The following is a 25,274-nucleotide window of genomic DNA, read 5'->3' on the forward strand; positions in this document are numbered from 1 at the left end:
ACAGTAATATATTATTTTATTTAATAATTAAACAAGTATAATATAATTATAATATTACCATAATTCTTATTTCAAATTATGTTTATTATTATATAATACACTTGTTAAAATTTATTTATATATATATATATATATTTTGGGGAAAATAGACTAGGAATTAGAAAAATTTTACAATAAAACCTGGACCAGAGTAAAGTACAACTTTACAATATTCATGTTCATGTACCAAACGTAACAATATTTTACAAATTCTAATAACCTTTTTTATTGTTCATAATTATTGTGGTGTATGTTTAATTTTGATATTATGACTTAAGAATATTTTACTTGAAGCTAGTCATTATATTTCATAACAAATGTAAAATTGATAGTATGGAAATATTCTGTTAATAGTAAAAATGTATTTTTAAGTACTAATTTCAAAAAATCATAACCTTTACAATATAAATCATAGATTGTTTCTATTTTTCTATGTTATTTGATGATACTTTTCATTTAAATATAAATATACACCAAAAATGAAATGATTATTAAAGTTTTTACTCTGAATTCCTTTGGATTATCGCATTAATTTGATTATTGTTTAAGAATTTTTTTAATAAATAAATTTAGAAAAATATTAATAATACTCGCAAGTTCTAATTTAAAAGTTAGGAAAATTTTCTCGTTTTCTTACATATTTAGTAAACAATGTATACGAAGGTATGGTTGTGTGTACGAATTTAAAATAAATTAATGTTATTATTTACAAAATATACTTATTTTTTAACACATTTCAAAATGCTGACAATGAAAAAACCCTGCAAGAGATTTCTGAGACAGATCATGCCTTCTGAGTATTAATTAATTTTAAGCTTCAACAATTAATTTGATGTTCTTAAAATAATTTTTTTTAGTTGAAAACACATTTTATAATTCAACAAAATTATACACTTATAGTTTCAATTAAAATTACTTTATCAAACAATGTAATGTGATAATATTGAATATTAAACAAAAACAGATTAGTAAAAGTTCGATAATTGAAAAATTTCCTAATAAGTAAATTGTAATTCACAACTTTTAATGCTAATTAAATTTAACGTCTTAACACCATTACCTATCAATTTTCAAAGAAAAACATAACAATTTACCTATTGCAAATAAATTTTATTTTAAATAGGATTTGGACATTTAACTTTTAGTTTAAAACAAATAACAAAACTGGTAAATGTACCTTGTAGCATAATAATGCACACACACACCCCTTAACAAATATATCTATGTATAATTATATATTTATTGGCACTGCAATTCAAATAAATTGTAAAAAATCTTGTGTAGTTAACTACAACCATTTATCAACGCGTTGCTTGTGTGTGTGTGTGAGTGTGCGCGCGTGTTAAAGTAATGTAATTTTTAAAATACCGTATGTTTCACATTGTTACTATAAATGTAAAACCCCTTTTGATCTTACTTTTCACTTAATAGGTGCGTTTTACTTGTAGTCATCCCTGTAAGAATAATAATTGGCACGCACAGAAAATTGTTTTTTTTTTCTTAAATAGAAATTGAATTTTGAGAGTCAACAGGCGGCATTGGCCACACCACAATTACGTCGTTGTTTTTGTCATCTGTTTCATGTTCAACTTGGTCCGGAGAAGACGGAGTGGGTGAAGTTTGAGTCCTTCGTGATCTTACACTTTTACTGTAAATCAAATGTAATGTGTGATTATTTTCCGGTCGCTAAGTCTCTTATATGACTGACAAAGATACCAAATCATGAAATCGTTATGTAAAGTGAAGTGGGGTAAATGTAAAGTTATTTTTTCTCATAGAATATTTAGTAGATTTTATTTTAGATTGAAAAGTTCTGGTTCTAATGTGTGTTTCTATCATATTAAATATAAGTTCGGAATAAAAACTTGTGCATTGATTTAATGCACAAAAAAAAAAAAGGCATTTACAATTACTCCACTTTTATATTTCCTATGTAAAAAATGTTTATGCAGTACACGATGATTCGACAATGCGATCAGTTTTTCACTAACTATTTTTAGGCAGGTCAAATCATCGCGACACTAATGAAATATGTTTTGGCACTAAGTAAAATCGAACTTAGTCCCTCTCGCTTTTTATTAATGAAATTTTATCATTTTTAAGACAGATTACTGTTGCAAATAATTCCAACTGACTTACTGGTTGTGTTCTGTTTGATGAGCGTATAGATCGTCTTGATCTTGAGCCACATATGAGCAACGACAACACATACGTTTGCTATGCACTTTGAATACGTGCGTGGCCAGTCTTTCAGCCCTAGCCGCTTTGTATTCGCAAAACATGCACTCGTACGGTTTCATGTGGGTGTTCAAATGTCGTTTCAGACACCAGTTGTCCACACCTGACCACGAACAGAACGTGCAGCTGTATCGCTTTTCGAAATTCTTTCTACTACCTTTGCCTTTGGGTTTGCTAGTTACTGCCGAAGTTGTTGCCAACACGTTGCCCGTCGACCCGTTAGGATTAATAATCGAATCAACTGTCATCAACGTGTCCGGTGCGAACATCACCTGTAAAGTTGGTTTTTATTAAAATGTTTTACATTTCGGTAATCGAATACAAATAGAATTCACGGCGCAAATAAGATAAAAGGCATACCGGTTTAATCTGACTGGTCGGTATGGGTATTTGGATAGTATGCGTGCCTGTTTGCTCGTTGAAATTGACCACAGCTATGTTGACTACAGTCTGCTGTTGATCGTCCAGCGTTAGCGGAGCGGTGATGATGGACGGATGCGTGGCGTCTATAGTTTGCGACAAGATTATTTGCTGCGGTTGTTGTTGTGGCTGAGCATCCGATTCAGGCGGCGGGTCGCCCGAGTACAACGTTACTCTCTGAGAGGCTTGCACGTTAGCAGCCGTCTTCCCAAACGGATCGCGCTTCACCCGGCTTAAACAGTACTCGTGTTCGCGGTGCATTCGAGTGTAGTGCTTTTTTACGTGATCTGCCCTGTTGAATTGTTTTTGGCAAATGTCGCACTGGAACGGTTTGTCTTCCTTGTGAATGTTTTCGTGTCTGGTGTAGAGATCCCGACGGTCCGTCGCGTATGGACAATGAGTACAGTTGAAACGCTTTTGAGCTGGGTGCGTTTCTGGGTCGGGGACGATTAACTGCTCGTCTTCAACGGCCGCCGGCGCACTCCCGACAAATTCCTCCGGCTCGGTGACGTCGGATTTGGACTTGAGCCGTGCTAAATAACTGGTAACCTCTTCCAGAACAGGACTCTCCTTCCACGGCGTACCGACTTCGGTTCCTTGGTCAGCCGCGACGTTATGCTGTCGCGTGAGGTGTATCCTTATGCACCGAGCCCAGGCGCTCGCGTACGGGCACTGTGGACACTGAAACACCTTAACGTCGGCGTGTGTTCCCAGCCAATGTTCAGCGACGCTGGACAACAACCCTACCGACTCGCACTCTTGACATTTGAACAACTTCTTTTCTGCGTTGTAACTGGCTATCTTCGAAGTGGTCCATGATATGGTCTCGTCATTGGTCACCCACGGGTCTTCTTCCAGCTGTACGTCGCCGAATGATTCTGTGGTTTCATTATCGATCATACTCAATCCTTCCTCGACCATTTTAAAGGCGTCCTGTTCACCAAACTGCCTGTCTTCCGACGATACGTCTTGGCCGTAGATTTTTTTCGTGATCTCTTTGAACATATCCTCGTAAATGTCCATCTGCACGTCCGCCATAGCGCTCCTACCATCTAATGCCACTTTTGTTCTATCGACCTGTTGAAAAAAATTATAAGTCATTTATCAATAGTCTTATGGGAAAAATTTCACAGAAAAGTTTCATATTAAGTAGAAAAACATTTTATCTTACAATTTTAACACATAAGTGTGAAAAAAAAAACATTTGTACAGAAAATGGTTTACGCACTGCTTAAGTTAAACATAATACTAACATTATAATAGTTCACCTACACATTTAGCTAAAATATCTATGTACGTTCGAAACGTTTGTAAAAGAAGACGTTAATTATAACTCTGAACACCTGTGGAACATAGCGGTGTACGGAGTTTAAAAAAAAATCAATAAATACTTGGTAACTTTCCATTATTCGTAAAATAAGACAATTTTTATCGATTTTATCGTCAATTGATTTCGATGTTTGTGTTACATAGGCAATTTTAATCGATTGAATTGGTTGTTAATTTAAAACAAGTTCATGTTTAACACACGAGTGAAGTGTGTAAACATTAAGACGACCTGTTGTGCTTTTTATTTTCAAGTGTACACACCTGTCGTACTCGCAAAAACATTTAATTATGATAAAAATAAATAAATTTAATAATTTTTCTAGTTTGAGGATTCATATGTAATTGTCTGAGTAGTTTATTAGACACCGCCGCCGTTTGCGCGTCGGTGTAGGTGAAATGCCTAACCGAAAACGCCGTAATACGACAGACTGTTACAAGAGTATTGTCCCGTCAATAGAACGCGTTCCAACGGATATCGGTACAAGTCGTATCAGAGGAATGGTAAACGATCATATGGCAGATGCATAGAAAACACCATTAATTGATTGGGTACCTCGTACGGAATACCTCCACGTACGACGCACTGTCACCGTACATACCTTATGTGCACGATCCCCTAATTGTACGGCGCCGTCCCAGGTATTGTTGACAACGGTAGTGACTTCGATATATCCGTGGTGATTGAACTCGATTAATAGGGACTACGGGACTAGTTTGGAACTGCTAAAGGGACAAGACGCCGTTGGACACCGCAAACGCGACACAAACAAACGGCGAAACAAATCCGGTCAAGCGCATTCCTTCGCAAGTACCGATCCATCTAACGCAGCTCCCTCTGTCGGATAGAACGCGATTGCGCGTATTTGCGATTGACAATATGCTAATATAATACTGCGCTCAGATCTGCACGATATTCCTTTACAATGATGTCAAATAATTTTTCAGTCTCGTCAAATTTAAACCGAGATACTCTTGTAAGTCAAATGCATCGATACATTTGAATACTTTCAAAGAGTTGCAAGTGTCGAGCGTTACGCGCAAGGGCGTGGCTGTCGTTGGAGTATCGCTCGATCGGCTATAGCCATTCGGTTGCCAACGGCGACCAGTTGTCTGAAAACAAACATCTAGACAGATGGCGCACGTATTTCTTCGAAAACATAATAAAAGCTTTAACCTTTAATGGCAAGCCATAATAATAATAATATCCGATAGTAAAGTCCTCTCGGGTTATACTTTTACAAATTGTTATTGAAAACGGTTAAAAAACAATTCTACAGTTATATCAGCTGAGCCAACGAAATATTTTTTCAAGAGTGTAATGGATTGCAACAATAATTTTGTACCACGGGCTGACGGTGGTACGATATAAAACGTACACGGCTAGCCTGGAGGGATGACAGGGAGGAATCCCCTTACGGGATATTCAAAACGATTTCGTTTGTACTGAAACGGTGTTGCCGTATTAGTAGAGTTCCAAGTCTAACATGACAGCATATATATATATAGAAAGTGTTGTACGTTTGGTGGGAAACAATATAAAACGTAAATACATTAGCAGAAATCAGTCGGGTTCACGTGAATGATTTTATTTAAGTTTGATAAGTATCGCGATGTTACGTGTTATTGTACGTACTGTCGAAATAACGACTGTGCGATAACAGCAGGTTAAAAAACGCTAACGCGTAGGACCTGCTATGCTATGCGTACACGAATATTCTGCCATAGTCGTGGTTTCCATATCAATAGTATGCATTATCAACGATGAACACATAGTAAAATGTAAATGTTTACAGGTGTTTACGATGAACGGTAATGTACGTAAGGCGGCGTTTTGGCCGCACTGATTGGTGAATTACGGATGACCCGGTTTCCACACACACACACATGCGCCGCGCACACTTATAATCGTCGTACACTACCTTATATACATATATATGTATGTACTTGGATTGCGTACTCCTTCGTGTACACCGTGTTCGGGCACGAACGGTACACGGGCACGCTTGCGCCGTTAGCCTCGACGTTCGCAGTGTGTGCGTTGTCGTTTTCGCGCAGGGTACGCGGCAAGGTCCCTCTAGTCGGGCTAATCCGTCGTCTGTGTGAGTGCGTGCGCGCGTATGTGTGTGTGCAACGCGGCGTCAGGTCAACCGGAGAAGTGCGTGCTCCCGTAAGCCCCCGCCGCCACTGCCGTGTCGTCATCGCCGTCAGTCCTGAGCGTCTCGGTTCCCGTCGTGTCGTGTGTATGGTGAACCGCGGCCGCGCGCGTGTTAGTTTGGCGAACCGTCGTCGAAAGAACACCGCTGAATCCTGAACATTGAACGGTATACGTTAAAAATAATAACACCGCCGCGACAACAACAACAAACACTGTGTGGTGTAGTACGATTAGGATGCGACCACCGTCGGCGGATCGCTCTCCGTTCGCTGCTGTCGCAGACGTCGTTCGATCGTCGACCGTCGTATAGCGAGTGTGCGTGTTGGTTGGCGGCGCGCGCGCGCGGTTACGCGGTACGTTCTACGGCAGTGCCTAGGAACCGTGTCACCGTCGGTCGCTCGTCCGTATTTGTCTGGGATCTCGACCACCGACCAGGACTGCAGCAAGAGCAGCAGCGGCCGCGCCGGAGGCACCGACGGTAAAGCCAGGGGTAAAAGGGACGTGAGAGGCCGGTCCTCGACGATGCCATTCGGTCGGTCGTCCGGCTGTACATTCGCGAACGTCTGGAGCCGAAGCATAGCCAATACCGCGGACCGCACTAGAGCGAATGAGTGCCACTTATGGAGTGTAATCGGACTGCTGAGCCGAACCGTCGAAACGACCGGACCGTGTTTGGCGCGTACGCGGCACGTCATGTACCTGAAATCAGTTGACAATCCTATTTGAATGACCCACCTCAGAGGTGTCACAAGAGGTATGCACAAATTGCACGATATTAATGTGATCAAAAATGCCTTGTAGTGTTGTTGGCGTCGATTTTTGAATCCGTAGTGGCGGAGGCGTCGCTTTCACCTCTTCGACCGTGTGCCGCCTTTCCTACCCTCGGCCCGTTCGACCCCTCGCCAAATTTTATGCCTACGCCAAACCACCCCAAAGTTATTAATAATGAAACTTAAATCGACGACGAGTGTCTATCGCATGAATTTCGTTTGTAGGTTTACTCTAACGGCGGCGGTCGCGATAAGTAACCGACCCGGCTTAGCACTCGGTTGTATAATTATCCGACTTTGGCCGACGATTTAATCATACACACGGCATTATGTGTACTGTGTCGAGTATGAACACAATGTCATTGACTGTACAAAGTGCGCATAACAACTGAACATTATTTCGTGTAAAATCAAACAGTCTTTACAATTACTTTTTGTTTATTTAAATCGGAGTTGTCAAAGTTTGCTTTTTTTTATTCGCTACTATTGATTCAAGAATGTTTGTAAATATATGCAATGTATAAATACCTAATACCAATTCGATTTTACATTTTCACCCACATATTTAAATAGCACACGTTTATTATTAGATCGTGACAATGGTATCGAAATAAGCTTCTTTTACGATAACGTTTATGATCGTTTAGAACGCGTTGCAAAATAACCGTGCGAAATAATATTATTTTTAAAATAATATTAGATTATTTTATACGTGTAAAATACATAGTAGCCTAATGTAGTATTATAATAAATATTGTTTAAAGTATAGCATTAAAAATTTGCACCCCGTGCACACGCCCTTTACCACCACAGTCGTATTTGTTTGTATAACAACTAATTTACAAAATACGTTATAAAATAAATAATTATAGTAAAATAAACGAGGAAAATGAAATTCTAGTTTAGTTTACAATGCATCTCGATTATAGGTTTATATTTAATTGATAATATTGAATATTAAATAATATACATTATCAATTTATTATATGATATTAAATTAAAAAAATAATCTAATACCAAATAAAGTGGAACAGAACAACAACAAATTTTATTGATAAAAATAACAAATTTTTATTGTTCTGCATAATATGTGACATTGGATTTGCTACTAATACTATGTAGTTATTAGTAACTAGATTTTGTGTTTAAACAGTACCGTCGCTGAAATTTATTTTACTGATATAAATGCGTTTTGAAATATTTTCATGTACATTTTTAACTTAAAAAAGTAATTGCGAAGAAAAACAATAGTAATATTTTATTATTAAAAATAATATAAAATAAAGATAGAACCTTAAGGTGTTTATACAATAGGTATTTTATCAGTTTTTCCACCAATACTTAATCGAAACAATATTATCATCGAATAATATTTTATTATTAAAAATGTTATATTTTATCGATATTAATATTTAATTATGTTTGTCGAAAACTTGGAATTTGATGACCAGTTTTAGTAACTATCAGCTAACAAGTTATCGCTTGTTAAATGATTCGATTTAATTGAAAAATCAACTCTTGTAAATAGCAAATCTACAAATAATGGTAACTACTATCAGTTTCGATTATAGGAATTAAATGAATCGAACTATTCTATACTAAATACAAAATCGATAAATCGCTTTTGTTTCTTTGTAGTCATTTATTTTATGAATAGTTTTTAACGATCAATTATAAATCGATTTACACTTGTCGTTTTGATTAGTTGCGTTTTCTGAGAAAAAAAATTTTAATTCTGTCAACTCATGACTTATTAAAAAGAAGTCGCGTATCTAAAAAATACAAAGGTGCTATAGTTATGCCGAATAAGCTTTTTTCTATCAACTATAAACAGTAAAAGAAATAACATAGTGATGCACCATTATAAAATGCAGTCAGTTAACTATTTATAAGAATGATTTTACGATTGTAAAAGATAAAATAATTCTTAAATTTATATTTTATATTTTTTACCGTCCATTTATAAAATTGTGTATTGTATTAAAACGCTTATACGTGGCCGTATAAAAATATGAAGAAAATTTTGAACCGTGCAAATAGTTATAAGATTAACAAGGTAATAAAAAAAAAAACGCTCTATTTTTTATTATAACATTTTCAAACACACAATCGATTTTTGTGGCTTTAATAACCCATTCTGTCATGTCGTTTTGTTTTTAATGCAATCGTTATTTAATATGTTTAGTTTTAAATCGTTTGTTATTTTTTAAACATAACGGGTACTTACATATCAATTTTTAAGCAAAACTGTTACAATTTTTCTCTATTTCGTTTCACTCGACCACAATTTTTTTAAAACACAATCATAATAGAAAACGTTAATTTTTTCTGATTTTTACACTGTGCTGCTTCATTAGATTTAAGTACTGACAACGAACACGGTTTAAAAACACATAACAATCATAATAGCACAACGCAGTTTGTTTATTCCGAACAAATGTTTTTATGCCGTGGAAAACATGATAGTCATCGAAAATCTCATGATAGAGAGCTGAACTGTAGATGCTAAAACACTTGAGAATGGATACGTTACTAACTCGCGCTGTTTATAGTCATAATGTGGTACAAATACAAGTGAATAAACATAATCATTTATGATCTTATATAAATAATAGTAACGTTTACTGGCCAAGTACAATGCGCCGTTGATCAAATAATATTGATATTGAACACTGAAATAATTTTTGATATTTATGACGTGTTCGCTTATTTGTGAATATCATTTTTATACACTCAGTTCAACGCGTCTTGTTATTTTGTTATTAGAAAATAAACTTGCACTTGAAATGGATATTTTTTGGACGAGTCATGCTATCATAAGAAATAATGATTTATGTGTCATTTATGACTCAAGAGAACTTCAGTTTGAACGTATTGATTTTTTCAACCGGTCAGTTAGTTTCTATGAAATAATGAAACAGTTTCGTCAAATGTGAACATTTTTTATTCAAAGTACTAATTCTTAAAGAATAATAGTAGTCGCTTATTCGGTTAAGTTTATTTTATAGTCTATCAGTGTCTTGCTTGTAGTTGATATGTTTGCTTTGTTTGGTACCTAACGCGTTCGTATGACAAGAATTGTTGTTGTTTGTGTCATTAAAAATAAATATTGACATGTTCTACTTGAAAAAGATTAATGTAAAATTTATCGTATCCAGTTCATTTATTAAAACGCCCACATCATTTTTACCTTTTCATTATTACAGGGTTTATTAGTTTTATATCCAATAATTTGAATTTGAAAAGTTAGGTTATGTTAATTGGCGATAAAAACATTAAAGTAAGTTATTAAATGTGGCATCGAGATCACATGTTACCTATTTATAATTTTGTTTAAGATTTAAATCAGAAAAGTAATAGTTTTTACAAATTATTACTTGTCTGATCCATAGTTCTTTGCCGCAAAATATTCATCGTAATAGTTCAAATGACAGGTAGGGTAGGTAGCCTCATAAATTGACCATTTCCAATTATTGTTTCTCTTTTAGTTCAATTGTTTGTTATACTACGGTTCTATTTTGTAGACGTTTATTTATAACTTATTGATTAATTGTGCGACCGAAAATACGTAGGTTCTCGAATAAGCTTAAAAATTAAAGGTCGGTAAAATTATTGTTATAATTATTTTTAGAAGTAAAAATAATTTCTAAGAGTCCGGTTACACATAAATATTATAGTGGAGGCGCATAACTAAGTGGTCAATTCCCACCTTATATTTACCTTACGCCTGGGCTGACTCCCATTAAATTCAATATATAGTTATTTTTACAAGTTTAATTTAACTATTGTAATAAATTGTAACCATATAATCAATCAAATATTATCAAGATTAGATTTCTAATATTTGACGAAATGAAATTCCCAATTAGCATTTATCCCATTCAAATGATAATTAATCGAATTAAATGTATATGGATAAAATTAATATACATACAAATTACTTGTAACCGAGAGTTAAATATTCTGATTAAATATTAATTTTCATAAATATTTCATTTAAAATAGTTTATTTAAGGGTACACAAAATAAAAAAATGTAAATTTCTAAATCAAAAAACATAAGTCACAGTATTAAATTCGTACATGTTATTTTATAGTATTTAATTAAAAACTGAATTTTGACGAGGTCAAATTGAAAACAATACTCGTAATAATTTTTAATATTATCTATTAGAAATTCGAATTTACAATTTATTTAAATAAAATATTAAACAACATTGAACGATGCGTTTTTCTTTACCAAGTTGACTTTGTCGTGTTTTAATGACAAGTACGTTTTGGTTTGCATTATTGTTTGGATGAAAGGGCTGAATGGCCGCTAATTTGATTCGAAAACACTAAAAGGACATGCACTTAGGTTGCAAAGTTTTTCGACGCCTTAAATCACGCGTGAACAAAAAAGGAATTATTACATTCGAATGCACAGGACGCACAACGTGTCTTTGGATTAGGAGCGATGGGATGTTATCGATTTTGCCCTGCCCGTTGTTTTTTTCACACGATTAACTACAGAGCCTCAATTTTTTTCGCGGTACTCATAAAATCCAACGACGATAAATCATTCAGTTTCAATTCGTATTCTACTCACCGGCTACATAGACGACAGCTATTTGACACCAAACGAATTATCACTCGTTTTAATTTATTGAAGTTATTCGTGTGCCCTCAATTTTTTGTTCTATTTTGAAAGTTATTATCTAGACTCCTCATTTAACTAGTGCACATATATCGTCTTATAGACTTCTTTATTATTAAATAACGAATACTCCGCATATTTTATTCGATAAAAAAATCAAATTTTATCGACTTAAAAAAATTGTAAGGATTCAATTAGAAATAAAATATAAAAACAATATTTCTTAGCGTAATTTCTTTTTAAAAATATTCTTTGAAAGATATTTTTTACTTACTTTACTTACAGGGCTCATAATATAGTTATTAATCTAAATTATATTATATTAATATAAGTTTATAAGTATATATATATATATATATATATATATATGTATATAAATACGACAAAAAATTAATAGAAGATTTAAACTCCTCAAAAATACCTTTTATTTAATATTCATTTAAAAACATTTTTAATGGACCGAGTACTTTTGATCAGACGTTTTTATTTATCAATAAACTAATAAAAAGCTTGAATTTTTATCATTTTTTTAAGTGATATGAAAAATAGTGTAATTACAGTATTATTAATTTGATTAAAAAAACACTAAAGAAGACTTTTCTAAATATTGTCAAATTTTCATTAAGACTTTCATTTCCAAGATATATCTCTATACTCGTTCCCGTTTCTTACTTATAACTTGTGAACTTTCATCTTGGCTTATTTGTAATAAATGATATTTAATGCTTTAGTATTTTTAAATAAAAATACTATCAAAGTAGTCAATACAGAATTTTTAGTCATATTATTAAATTGTTGTTTCCTTATGATCAATAACTCATTTTAATTATTTTTCCGGCATGAAATTAATTATTATTTTTACAAATGTAAATTTAACACAAGTATGGAATTGAATCAAGTAATTAAAAAAAAAATATCATCAGAATTATCAAATATACTAAAATTATCATCAATTCAGCATATTAATAATATTAATTAAATACTATGATCAAAAAAGTTGTAAAATTTGTTCTGAAAACAAATTTTTAAGCAAACAATTTTAAAATAACATTAAAATAGAATTGTATATTCGACATCACACTCGTGATGAATAAATTACTATCATATTTCGATAGGCTATGCTATTTTAATTTAGAATTTTTAATTTTAAAAATCAACATATAATTAGTTATACAATTATTATTTAGTAATAATAAATTATCATCTTTAGAGTAAATTGGATAAAAAAAATATTAATTTAGTACTTTAATGGAATGGATTTTAATTAAATAAAAATGCTTGAAAGTGCTTCGTATCACATGCTTGTTTATCATTGCTCAAATGATAAGTTGTCTAGATGTAGTTCGTGAAGAGTCATCTTTGATAATAAAAATGAAGATTTTTTTTTTTTATTACTACAGAGTTATTTTTGATGATCATTTTAAATGTTTTCTATTGTTTATAATCACAATAATTACACGTTATTGACATATTTAATTTCGCAAAACGTACGATAATTGATAGCACTCTATGTATAACGCTTGGGAAGTTGGTTTTTTTTTGTAATAATGATCCAAAGCATTGTTTTCGAACTACAAGCACCCTCCTGTCATTATTACCATCTGTGTTTGTACACGCACGCACACACACACGCATGTGTTAATAATAACAAAACTGGTGTGTGTGTGTGTATTTATGTAATGTACGATCAGCACAACACAAGACTTTTGCCGGCAAAGAAGGAGGAAAGGGGAAAGTCGTGGGAACGATGGAATTAACGGCAAACCTGAGATCCAGTGACCGTTGACAGGCGGCCGTGGCATTCTAAGTCGGTACATATAATTTTCGTACGATTGTTTTAAACGCGTGTAGGTGTTTGGTAAGAAGAGAAGGCCTTTTCTACCGACGTGGGAATTGATCGGCTTTTTATTTTTTTGAAACCATTGCGGAAGTATACCGCGGCTATAGGTTGATGTATAGTGAATAACAGGGTTATGTTGTGGGCAGGTGCGCCCGGGGCGGCATCCCAGTCCTCGGCATATTGATTGGAAGTCTCGCGAATGCGCACGCCGACCGCCGCTGTTGTTCGGTCATTCACTAAACGCCGGCCGGGCAGCCGTCGCCTCTCACAACGTTTGGACTACCGCGCGCGGCGGCGGTGGTAGTGTGGCGATGATGATGACGGTGCCCACCAGCTGTCCCTAAAACAGACGGATATTATACGCATATTGCACCGGCCCAATGATTCACTCGATAACTCGGTCGATCATAGTTTAAACTCCCGTGTAAATAATTCAACCGTTAATAATGTCGTATGTAATTATAAAATCGGTTGGGGTGTCACACTTTTTCTGCAACAAGTTGTCGCGTTTCGCATAGTCAACAGAAATTTTGACTGCGTAGTAATCTTTTGAATTGACCGCACGGCGGTTCATATAGGCAATTTCGATACGTTTGTGTAAATGATGCAAACGATAAATACTGTTACGACGTTGGCCGCTCAAAATACAAACTACTATCGATTGTTTTTACAACAATTATTCATTTATTTTTTTAAATATTATTCAAATCAATTAAAATTAAGGGTCGTTTAAATTTATGATAAATTTTATCGTGCAATAAAATATGAGCGTTTTCACTATCGATAATCGATAATGTAATTATCAAATAAGATCCATCAAAACATCACTCTATGTTAGCCTGGATCATTTTATAAAAAAATCTAGTGTATATTATACTTGGGAGAAGTCGAACGGTGTGCCTGACGCGCATTATCATTAGTTCGATACTCGGTCACGGGTGGCTCCATTTGCTGTACAAGAGATTAGCACAGTAATTGAAGTCAATGTCACTCTCACCGATGACAGATTAATTTTACCAGGCCCGGGGTAAAAAATGATTTTAAAAATTCTCTACGGAAGATTACTCTTAATGAGATATTTAACATAAAAATATAATTAAACCCGACAAAAGTAAAATATAACTACCGTATTTCCCATTTGAATGTTATTAAAAAAAAAACTATTAAATCATTCTATTATAATAAGAGAATAATTAAAACTTTATGTTATTACATTTAAAGATCAGAGACTAACTTTCCTATAAGTAATATGATTCTAATTTTTTTATTTGGTACGATTAAACTGCATGTAATAGAAGTATAAATATCATCATAATTTTTTTATTTTTGCACTAATATGAAAAATACAAACAAATTAAAATTTTAGATGTACACGTTTTTACTTAAAAGATAAAATCTACAACTTTGTAGAATTAAAAAAAAATTATTTATGTTTTCTAGTTGCTTATTATAAAAAAAATTAATGAGAGTTTAATGTTTTGATTATTGATATTTGATTTTGAATGTTGACAACATTTGCAAACAATTTTATCTTGTATTAATTAACACGGCCGTTTAAAATTATTGCGCATGTTTTACGAAATTATGAACAATAATAATAATAATTATTATTGTTTTTGTGGAATTATTTTTCATATGCATAAACAGATTTTAAGTTGTTTAATATATATTCAATGTAAACAAATTTATGAAAAGAGAAAATCATTTTCCAGTAAGTTTCAAAAATATTTGTGACACATGCCAAACATTTTGTCTGAAATAACTAAAAATAATTAATATTATATTGAGTACTTCTTAAATAAAAAATACCAAGAAGTATTAATATTCATTTAGGCTTTATTGTTCTAGGTTAGAAGTAAAGAAAAAGCTTGTCAGGATTGAGTCTTATAAAAATTCTTATAAATGCTATAAAAGCTAATTCGCTTATTTTAAAACATTATCTGAAGTTGTTTTAAATGTAATTGCAGCAATGATTTCACGACTTCAGTTGGACAAGAGTTGTTACATTATATAAAATATTCCATATTCTATATAAAATTCAATTTTCTCCGTGGAAATTGCTAATTGGTTTTAAACCAAGTGTAATATTTAAAAAAAGGAAAATTTTCCTACTTATATTAACTTTTTAGATACGTCAATCATTAATTCAGGTTATAAAATCATTATACTCTAAGTGTATTCAATATGAAATCGATGTTTTTTATCTTGTGCGTATATCGTAATACCATAAATATTTAAAAATATCATTATGGTTCAACTAATTTCTATAGAACTGCGTATTTTAATATACATAAAACAATATATAACTGCCCTTTCTAAAAAAGAATATCTGGTACTAGATAAGTTCACTATACTGATAAATATATAAACTAATCAGGTAAAATTCTACAAGTTGAATAATAATTTAATGATAATTTATTCTTATAATATCGATTTGTATTTGATTGGAAATAAAACCCCTTCTTATCCATGTAATAACTGCAAGTCTTTATAAAATGTACTAAAACGTAAATTTTAACGAATTCATGACGGTATTCATTGTACTTTTTTTGTTTAATGTTTTAATTAAGCTATTCAGTTAATAGACCAATTATAATATGATATATATATATATATATATATATGTCATATTATATACACCTACTCGAAGAATAATTTCATCACTTTGAAATAAATTACAATGAAAAATTATCTTTTTAGTTAATATAAATTAGACTTAAACAATAGGTAACATTGTATAGGTTGAATAATTCTGCTACTAAGTTTATCAAGGTGTGTGATGTGCAAGGGTTTTTCAGAAATAGATTGATTTTTCGTGTATGCATGACACTGACTTGCTTGTCAAGAATAGTACCGTCGCTGGAGAATTTATCTTCTGTTAAAGCATCTAACCCTTGCTGACAGTATGACATTGAGCCGATTATAAATCGTCTGTGTTTGTAAATGATTCAAATTAGAGAAATTGTTTAAATCGGCATAAGAATTTGTTACAAATCGAGATTTCAAACGTAATTAATTAATGACGATTATTTCATTCGCTTCACATATTAATGTGATACGAATAAAATCATTTCAATATTCCGTCTGTATTTGACTAAAAATAATACATAAGTTATGTATCGTTATAAGTCTAAATCATTCATCAAACAGTAAGAAACATGGAAAAATTTGATTGATTCGTTTTGTGTAACACTCTAAGCTGATTTAAAAAAGCTCAGTCATATTAATTTATTAATATAAGGTGTAGTTTATAATGTAAATAAGAGTATTTTTTTAATAGAATGAACGATTTCTTCTTTGTACACGTTTCTTTTATAAAACGTTAAAATAATATTTTTATATTTTATAATAGTTTATTCTGTATATTTTATATAAAAGCTTACCGTTATTTTAGATTAAAAACAATTTATTTCTCTGTTCGAGTATAGCAAAATTTTACATTTTACTTTAGTCGCGTCAAATATTATCATATTTCACAAATCAGCCAAAAAATAATAAATACTAATTTAGAATTTCAATATACCTACTTTAAAAAATTAAATAACCTTTTAAAATTCAGACAGTAATCATTTTATGCACTATAAAAAATATTAGAAAATTTTTATACAATAGTATAATATTTTTAATATACATGTTAATTGTACACAGAAGTCGATGATTTTAATTTAGAATTTGGTTGATTGTTCTATTACAAATCATAGAATTTTTACTCTAATCATGGTTTTTGTCATAAATTATTTACATTTTTTCAATAATTAATTCCATTAAATGTTTTAAACCACATCTCAATAACATTTTATTTTAGTTTATTTATATTATAAAAATAACGACAAAGTTATTTAACGTAAATAGTCCGTCTTATATGAGTTCAGATTTAAAAGTCATACATCAATAAAATGCAGTTGATATCCGTGACTATTTTGAAGTTTTCATTAATTCTTTTTAGTTAATTTTAACTAATACAAAGATTCTGGTGTGTTATTTAATTTTTTTACTTTAAAATATTAATTATTTTAGTAGTTTCGTTTTTTATATTTCGTAGTTAAATAATTATTCAATTAGTTTCATACTTTTATAATTTTTTCATTTAATCATTTTTACTTCATCATTGACAACACAATATGTTTTATAAGAGTATAGTTTCGAAATATTTTATGATACATCAAAGTGCAAGGGATGTATAATTTACTTACATAATGATGAATTAAAAATCATTTTTGATTTCAATAAATTTTAAGTTGAAGATATTAGAATATAAGTCTTTATTAAAATTCAAGTGCGTCATATTTATTTTCATTTTTAATATTCGTCTTATTTTCAGATTTGAATACAAATGGTATATTTTGTATGGATTTAATAATACAATCAGCTAAATTGTATGATTAACCTATTTAAAATGTACGAATATTAAAAATATTATATTTATTTAATATCTATTAATTTTCATTGAAATATAACTTTTCATATAGTATGGGGAGGTAATTCAACCTAATATGTGACCTACTGAGTCTAGGACTACTAAAACATTGAAAAATTGGAAGTATCGATAGTTTAAATATAATTGAAATTCAAAATGTGAACGACCTAATGCAATCTGTCTATGTAATCTATAAATCGAAAACGATATAAATGTTAATGTTTTATACATTTCTTGAGGTATATTGATTTCCATATCTATGACTTAAAATAACTGTTTTCAAAATAATACATTTTTTTATAACAACTCAATGATTGATAAAAAATCTTAATTATTTTTCAGATGAGTGTGCTTGTGCCGATTGAGAGGGGTGATCCGGTAGGGTCGCAAGGTGGATCTCCACCGTGCACGGCCAGGCACAGGTTCACTCCGCCTGGCAATCCCAGCACGCCTACTACGCCACTGCCTGTTCCACCAGACGTTGCTGAACCGAATGCGGTCATAGAACCGCAAGTGCCGGTCACGCACAAACACCCATGCATATCTTGCTGGTGTTGTTGTTGCGGATGCTCTTGGTAAGCAAGCAAACAATATAAAATACTCTAAGTTTATGACAACGAAGGGCGCTCTGAATAGTTTTACCGTAATAGCTATCATGTCATGTCCCATGAATTTATTTTTAGGAGCGATTAATTATAATTTAATTCTCACCTGGATCAAAATTAAACGGAATAGTTCGTTGAACTTTTGTCCATTTACTCATAAAACAGTGACATAGCCAGGATTACTTAAGTCAAAATAATCTACAACAATCCATATTTTCGATCATTAATTTTTCTCGTCAATAGATTGCTGTCAATGGGGAGGAGGTATTAGGGTGTGGTTTATGTTCATGCAATAAACAAAATATAACATAATATATGTTGTTCCAGTGGCTCCACTGGCTACGCCACTGAAATTATATAAAAACAGAATATTAATTAGGATGGAGTGGTAAATATTCATAAAAATTTTTGTGACACAAATAAAACATTTAAAATAAATTTAAGTAATTTTTTTCATTCTTGTTTAAAATGTTATCTTGTGTACATAAAGGAATATTTTAACTTCTTTATTTTGTCAATCATAATTTTTAACATTTAAATATAATTATGAATAGAGGCTTTTTATGTGAATCTTGGTAGTAAATGCGATATCTTAAACGTTTTTGTGGATGGTGAACTCGGCACCACTTTTTATACATGCTTAGTAAATTTGATAAACATGTATTTAATCAATAAAAGATATATACAGTCAATGAAACGCGAAAATTGAAATATTTAAATTGCTTTATTTATACATAGCTCATTATATTGTTTAAAATAAATAAGTTTTGTAAGCATGACAGCGCTTCAACATTTTGTTTTGCTTTGCAATATTTCGCTTTGTGAAGCAAAATAACTCATTTTTAAAGCCTCTTTGTCAAAAACGTCTGCATTAAAATAAATATAACATAACCATTTTTCTATAATCACTTATTTCAAGTAATAATACAAATAAAATAATTACTTGCTTTTTTATTTTGTTATGGTAATCTTGTGTACAGTATATAGTTGTTACATATAGCAGTATTTCTAGTGTAGGCAATACTGGTTTATTTCATTAATAATTAATACATTTGAGTGCTTTAATGTTAATTTATTCAATCTATAAATAGAAAATAGTTTTCACAAAAATAGTTTTACCCGTTGAAATTTATTTTTAAATATGCTTAAATTGTTTTTTATCGTAAATTTTTTCTTAAATTTGATATGTTAATTTAACATTAAGTATTAACTGTATGAATTATTAACACATATATGGTCGGCGGTAGCTCTGGATGGTGAGGGGAGAATCATTTCATTTAATTATAAATTAATAACACTAAATCTCTTCCACGATATTATAAAAAATAATTTTCCCTTGAATTCATATATTTAATAGAAACACTAACTCATCTAATATTACTTTATATAGTATTAATAATAAGTTACTAATTTTAATTGACTTATTTGTGTACAATCAGTGTTATTTTGCATGCGTACAGGAGTAGGATATGCAAACTATGGTAAGTTTTACATAAAATAAATCTAGTTTAAGTGTATAAAAATAAACTATTTGGTATTAATCCTAAGTGAGTCATTTAGAGTGTTTAATATTTCAGATATTCTAATTTTGACGTTACATGATATTGTGTAACAATACTACTCTACTACTAGTTAATAGTAATACTAATGACTCACTAAGAATTATTATATTCATATTTATCAATATTTTGATTTTATGAACTATTTACTTATTAACTAACTATTGGTCTACGTATCGATTTATTTTTTCATATATTAATCAAAGCAGATAATTATGATAACCTGAAATAATAATTGAAAATACAATTTCGATTTCTAACACTACTTATATATAATTTAACATTAGTTTTTTTGAATTACAAGCTTTTTAATATATTTTTTTACTAAATAAAATTTTTTTCTTAAATATACCATTGGATTCAATTACATATTGTAGTTTTAAAAAATCGTGTCTAACATCATTTATATCTTTTCTTGTGCATTCTACAGGGATCGTTTTTGGTGAGTATTGTTTTAGATAATCAAAATATGACAATAAAAAATTTCAAATAAACATTAGACATTATTAGAATCAATTAGTTAATGTACCTTCTTTATATATGCTACTGCCGACAGTTATACTTTGATTAACTCAGAATTTAACTTATGAATAGTGAATGTATTTTCTTTTATTCTTATATCATCTTAATTGTTTGTATTATTTTTTGGTTGGTTAATGTCAATTAGTTTATTAATATTTGACTGGTGTACCCTGGGGAATTTTCAATTACAGTAATTTCCTATTTGCCTTCTATACTAGACTTTATAATCGTTAGTATAAGATTAAATAACAAATTATAAACATATAATTATATACAACTAATAATTTAATAAAATACAGCTAAGTAGAAAACTATAAATATCATTGTATGCATATTTTTGTTTAGTTTCCCACTAAAAGGACATCACCCAAAGGCAACAAATGGAAACGGATCATCCGGTAGTATAATCGAAAATCCCGTAGAGCTAAGGTATGAGTTTTGCAGTAATTCATTTACGAAAATTTCGATTAATATTTATTTTATTTTGTTTAAGGCCTCCATTAGAAGAAATTCGAAGTTGGAGCAAATCATTTGATAGACTCTTAAAATGCCCAGGTAATAATTATTTTTTGTATATCGCACAATATTTTATAACGCATGAAGAGAATTATCATTTAATACTTAAAAACTATAAATGTGAATAAAAGACTGAAAAAGTTAGTTTTTTGCATTAAAAAAACCTTAATTCTCTAAAATATTTAGATTTCTGTGTTTTTATTACCTAAAATTAAAAAAAACTAATAAATCGTTATTCAATGACTGTTGCTATAATTTCTTTCTCTCGCTTTCATTCTTAATATATATATATATATATATAATTTTGTTTATTTTATGTCAATACATAATCCTTGTTTGGTGGCTTAAAATTAACACTATGATTGATCATAAAAAATATTTCAATTACAGATAATTATGTGATACTTGAAATGTTCGTAAAAATTAATATATTATTTTATTGCGATATATAAATTATACACATTTTTCTTAAAATTTTTACTGTCATGATAAATGGGTTTTTGTTTGTAGCGGGCAAAAAAATTTTCCGAGATTTCTTGCGATGTGAATATAGCGAAGAAAACATACTGTTTTGGATGGCTGTGGAGGAGCTTAAAAAAGAATCTAATCCAGACGTAATCGAGGAAAAAGCTCGGTTTATCTACGAAGATTACATTTCGATTTTATCTCCCAAAGAGGTAAGTCTTATTTTGAATTTCCAATCAACTGTTATATTGGTGATAACACGGCTTATACGTGTAATATATTTATTATAATATGGTTACTCTTAAGAAATAAATATACTTTAAATTCAAGAAGCCTTTAGCCACTAATATAAACTCTTTACCGTACATAGAGTGATGTTTGCATTATTTTTATATAAAAATATTTTTTTATAATTCCACGTCTATAGGTCAGTCTAGACTCTCGTGTTCGTGACATAGTTAACAAGAATATCAATCAACCAACGGCTCATATGTTCGATGAAGCTCAGCTACAAATTTACACGCTTATGCACAGAGATTCTTATCCTAGATTTATAAATTCAACGCAGTACAAAAAATTAGCCAAAACTGAAAATGGAGCTACTGGTAACGCTCTAAATAGTGGCCAGCAAACCCCAACCAAACGAAAACAGAGCAATATACAATAAATGGTCACATTTATTTCAGGTAAATATGTAACTCATGTTCAATAAACTAATCAATCAAGTAAGCAGTGTAAATTTTGTTCAAACTAACTCAGAAAATAATTTTTGATAATAGTTGTGACTTGATTTTTAATTAAAATGTTTTTAATAGGATTGGGTTTTTTTCTTAATTATTCACGATTAAATTGGTATTTGATTTTTTTAAAGGTTAGGTTCATAGCAAAAAATTGTACATTTTCTCAATTTTTTGGAATAATAAAAAAATGTCATGATTTTCTATAAACTTCTATATTTAATCAATGAAATTATTGTATCAAAAACTTCAAATAATAATAAATATAACTTTAAATAATTACTACTTAACAATATAGATGCTATATTTTAAATCTTCCGTCTTATCCTAAGTTTTAACATACCAAGGTTTTATATTATTCAAAGAGTTCAGTAGAAAATAAATAAATCTTTCAACATTTACATATTTATTGTTGAACATAATGATAAAAACTGTTAGTGCTGCTCTATTATTAAAAGGTCTTATATTGGTGTTTAAATTGTATTGAAATGTTTATTAGGACAATAAACGCGGAATCTCATCCTTTTGTGAAAAGTTTATAAATCTGTTTCATGAACGACAGTGGTTTTGTGCAAGGTCATCCAGATTAGGTGTAAGCGAAAATCTTGACGGGTTGGCTATTAATTAATTGTTTGGCCAAATCGAGACCAAGGTCCTTTAGCAGTCTTCTTTTCCAAATACACATGGCATCTAAAGATAAGTTAAGCGATTCACGAAAATGATAAAAAATATCGTGTTTAAGACTTTGTAAACTTTAAATAAACATATAAATCAAGTAATAATAAATCAGTCGCTGCATTGTGTATAAAAAATAAACGTAAAAATGATGTACATAAATATTGTACGTACTGTTAAAATTTGAAATTAATCGAAAGATGTTTTGCAGCGATTATTTTTTGTCTTGGGTGTTCAAGCCTGCGTTTGGACCCATGTATTTGGGACCAGAATTGATATGATTTTCGTAGATTTACATTATTATACATGGTAGTATAAGAAAAAATATTTGTATTTAAAAATCGCGATGTAAAAAATAAATTATATACTATGTACTAAGTTTTAAATAAAAAGTAAAAATGTTTTATACTTAATTATTATTGTGATTCTTATTTTGATTTTATTTATAATCGTCTTTTTTGTTTTTACATTTAATAAATCGTAGTGATTATAAAAATTGTATTTTCACTCGTTTGCGTTTGAGTCTCATAAGATTTCCTTCGTGAAAGATTTTGAATAATTTTTATGTATACATTCGTACATTACATTGTATTTAACACAATTTTATTTCTTAAAATATGCAATATACTGATAAAAATGTAAATAAAAAAACAATAATAATGATATTATTAATATTAATATTATTATTTTTATTATTATCATAAATATATAATGTAACGATTAAGTATCTATCATTTAATGATGGGATTGTGTTACCAATCTAAATTAAAATGCCATCTTGTGTAAAGATGAAGTTAGTATGCATAAAACTTTAATGTAGGCCCTTATCAGAAAATGTTAGTTAGAATTGACTCTAGTATTGTTACCTTATGGTGTTTAATTGTTTTAAAAAAATTACACACACACACACACATATATATATATATATATATATTTGTTTTTTTCTTGTTAAATTTTAACTAATATTTAACTTCTGTAGTTGATCAAATTTATATATTATTTGTTACGTAATTATTTCTAGTCTAACCAAAAGACTGTTATTTTTTATTTATAAATATAATATATTGTGACCTACCTCTTGTCATTATGTTACTGGTGTATTTTGTACTTGTTTTTACTTTTTTTTACGGTATGTCTTAAAAGTAGCATTTATTGTGCCAATTGATTTTACAAATTAAGTTTTTTGAATTGTAAACAAAATCAAATTGTACGGTTTTACCAATGACGTATATTGCAAAGTGAAGCATAATTAAAAAATATATGCATACGAAAAAGAGAGGAGCACTGGTACAAATAGTATCAACACAATAGTAGATTTAATGATTTAATAGATTATCATTTTAATGGTAATAAATATTTAGATTAAAAATTGTTAAATAAACACAACAGGGTATCAAATATTTTTTCTTCATTCACAATTTTTTACATACTATGATGTACAATACAACACTAAAATAATTAAAAACAAAGCATGACACTATAAAGGTGTAAAATATATAATATATTTTATCATGAAATCGTTAACTTAGACAAAATTAAATCGTAAAGTAAAAAAAAGTTAAAGCTATAGTTCAAATTTTAAATATTTCTGTATTGATCTTTTTTGATAAATTTCACCGTTCTGTATCTTATGCGCAATAAATTGTCATTGGAAAACTTTCATTATTATTTGTATTTTTTCAAAAAAAAAAGTTTCTGATATTCAAACACCTCGATATTAGATAGATTAAGCACAACAACATAATAATAATGATATTAATGTTAGTAGTAATAATAATAATATTAATATTAATAATAATAATAATGGTAATATTAAATAATAATTAATATTGATAATTATTATAATAATGTAAATAGTTCGTATATTTCTTGATTCTTATTGTAGATTAAAAATTATTAAATTTGGTCAGAGCAAACTTTCGATTGTACGTATGAGCCTGACATGAAGCACATTTAATACTTTGGTTTCAATTTTGTAATATATATTTACGTATAAGAATATATATTATGCCCAAATTGTTTCGTATTTAGATCACGGTAATAGTAATAAAATACATTGTTGTAGGATAACAAATTATTATTGAACTTTTCATGTAAATGTTGAAACAATAATTATTGTATTTATCATTACAATGATGTTCATACTCGTAAAGTTTATTATAATTTTTAACATTACTTTAGAATGTAAAAATAAAACTGTAATTATAATTACACATTATTATTAATGATAAAAGGAAACAACCTATTACGACTTGTGAATTTTTTTTAACATTTTTTTTATAGACTACAACAGGAGTTAATCTTAATTGAAATGACTGCTTTTATTCCAAAATAAGATAAATAAAATACGAA

The 25,274-nt window shown here is 30.0% G+C and overlaps 2 protein-coding genes across 10 annotated transcripts; one reads left to right on the forward strand and one right to left on the reverse strand.

Annotated features, from left to right (window-relative positions):
• Nucleotides 1–118: 118 nt before the first annotated feature.
• On the reverse strand, nucleotides 119–9,549 carry LOC126905721 (zinc finger protein 429). 3 transcript variants are annotated; one of them, XM_050685704.1, is made up of 4 exons: nucleotides 9,179–9,549; nucleotides 2,638–3,774; nucleotides 2,179–2,549; nucleotides 119–1,687 (listed from the first exon to the last, which is right to left on the reverse strand). In XM_050685704.1, exons 2-4 carry the CDS (start codon nucleotides 3,733–3,735, stop codon nucleotides 1,540–1,542), a joined length of 1,617 nt encoding a protein of 538 aa, XP_050541661.1. In that variant the 5' UTR covers nucleotides 3,736–3,774; nucleotides 9,179–9,549; the 3' UTR covers nucleotides 119–1,539. The 3 variants fall into 3 exon arrangements, with proteins under 3 accessions (XP_050541661.1, XP_050541659.1, XP_050541658.1); XM_050685702.1 differs by lacking the exon at nucleotides 9,179–9,549 and adding an exon at nucleotides 4,626–5,138; XM_050685701.1 differs by lacking the exon at nucleotides 9,179–9,549 and adding an exon at nucleotides 3,869–4,251.
• Nucleotides 6,087–24,808, forward strand: LOC126905722 (regulator of G-protein signaling 17). Of its 7 annotated transcripts, none has more exons than XM_050685709.1 (9): nucleotides 6,087–6,935; nucleotides 18,186–18,418; nucleotides 19,888–19,929; nucleotides 20,438–20,449; nucleotides 20,875–20,958; nucleotides 21,023–21,084; nucleotides 21,556–21,722; nucleotides 21,938–22,196; nucleotides 22,747–24,808. In XM_050685709.1, the coding sequence occupies exons 2-8, from the start codon at nucleotides 18,186–18,188 to the stop codon at nucleotides 22,175–22,177; spliced, it is 840 nt and encodes a 279-aa protein (XP_050541666.1). In that variant the 5' UTR covers nucleotides 6,087–6,935; the 3' UTR covers nucleotides 22,178–22,196; nucleotides 22,747–24,808. The 7 variants fall into 7 exon arrangements, with proteins under 7 accessions (XP_050541666.1, XP_050541662.1, XP_050541663.1 ...); XM_050685705.1 differs by lacking the exon at nucleotides 6,087–6,935 and adding an exon at nucleotides 18,041–18,082; XM_050685706.1 differs by lacking the exon at nucleotides 6,087–6,935 and adding an exon at nucleotides 18,041–18,082 and having other exon boundaries at nucleotides 23,134–24,808.
• Nucleotides 24,809–25,274: the final 466 nt, after the last annotated feature.

Source organism: Daktulosphaira vitifoliae, unplaced genomic scaffold, assembly GCF_025091365.1.
Source record: "Daktulosphaira vitifoliae isolate Bord-2020 unplaced genomic scaffold, ASM2509136v1 Scaffold_4, whole genome shotgun sequence".
In the NCBI taxonomy this organism is placed as follows: Eukaryota; Metazoa; Arthropoda; class Insecta; order Hemiptera; family Phylloxeridae; genus Daktulosphaira; species Daktulosphaira vitifoliae.

Bases quoted from the DNA above. Each gene is read 5' to 3' on its own strand.
- LOC126905721 (XM_050685701.1), bottom strand. From the start codon at position 3,901: ATGTTTTTTTTTTCACACTTATGTGTTAAAATT. The intron at 3,775-3,868 runs GTAAGATAAAAT...TTTTTTCAACAG, and splicing joins CACACTTATGTGTTAAAATT to GTCGATAGAACAAAAGTGGC. The intron at 1,688-2,178 runs GTAAGTCAGTTG...TTTGATTTACAG, and splicing joins CATCAAACAGAACACAACCA to TAAAAGTGTAAGATCACGAA.
- LOC126905722 (XM_050685705.1), top strand. From the start codon at position 18,056: ATGTTAATGTTTTATACATTTCTTGAG. The intron at 21,085-21,555 runs GTAATAATTATT...TTTTGTTTGTAG, and splicing joins TAGACTCTTAAAATGCCCAG to CGGGCAAAAAAATTTTCCGA. The intron at 21,723-21,937 runs GTAAGTCTTATT...CCACGTCTATAG, and splicing joins CGATTTTATCTCCCAAAGAG to GTCAGTCTAGACTCTCGTGT.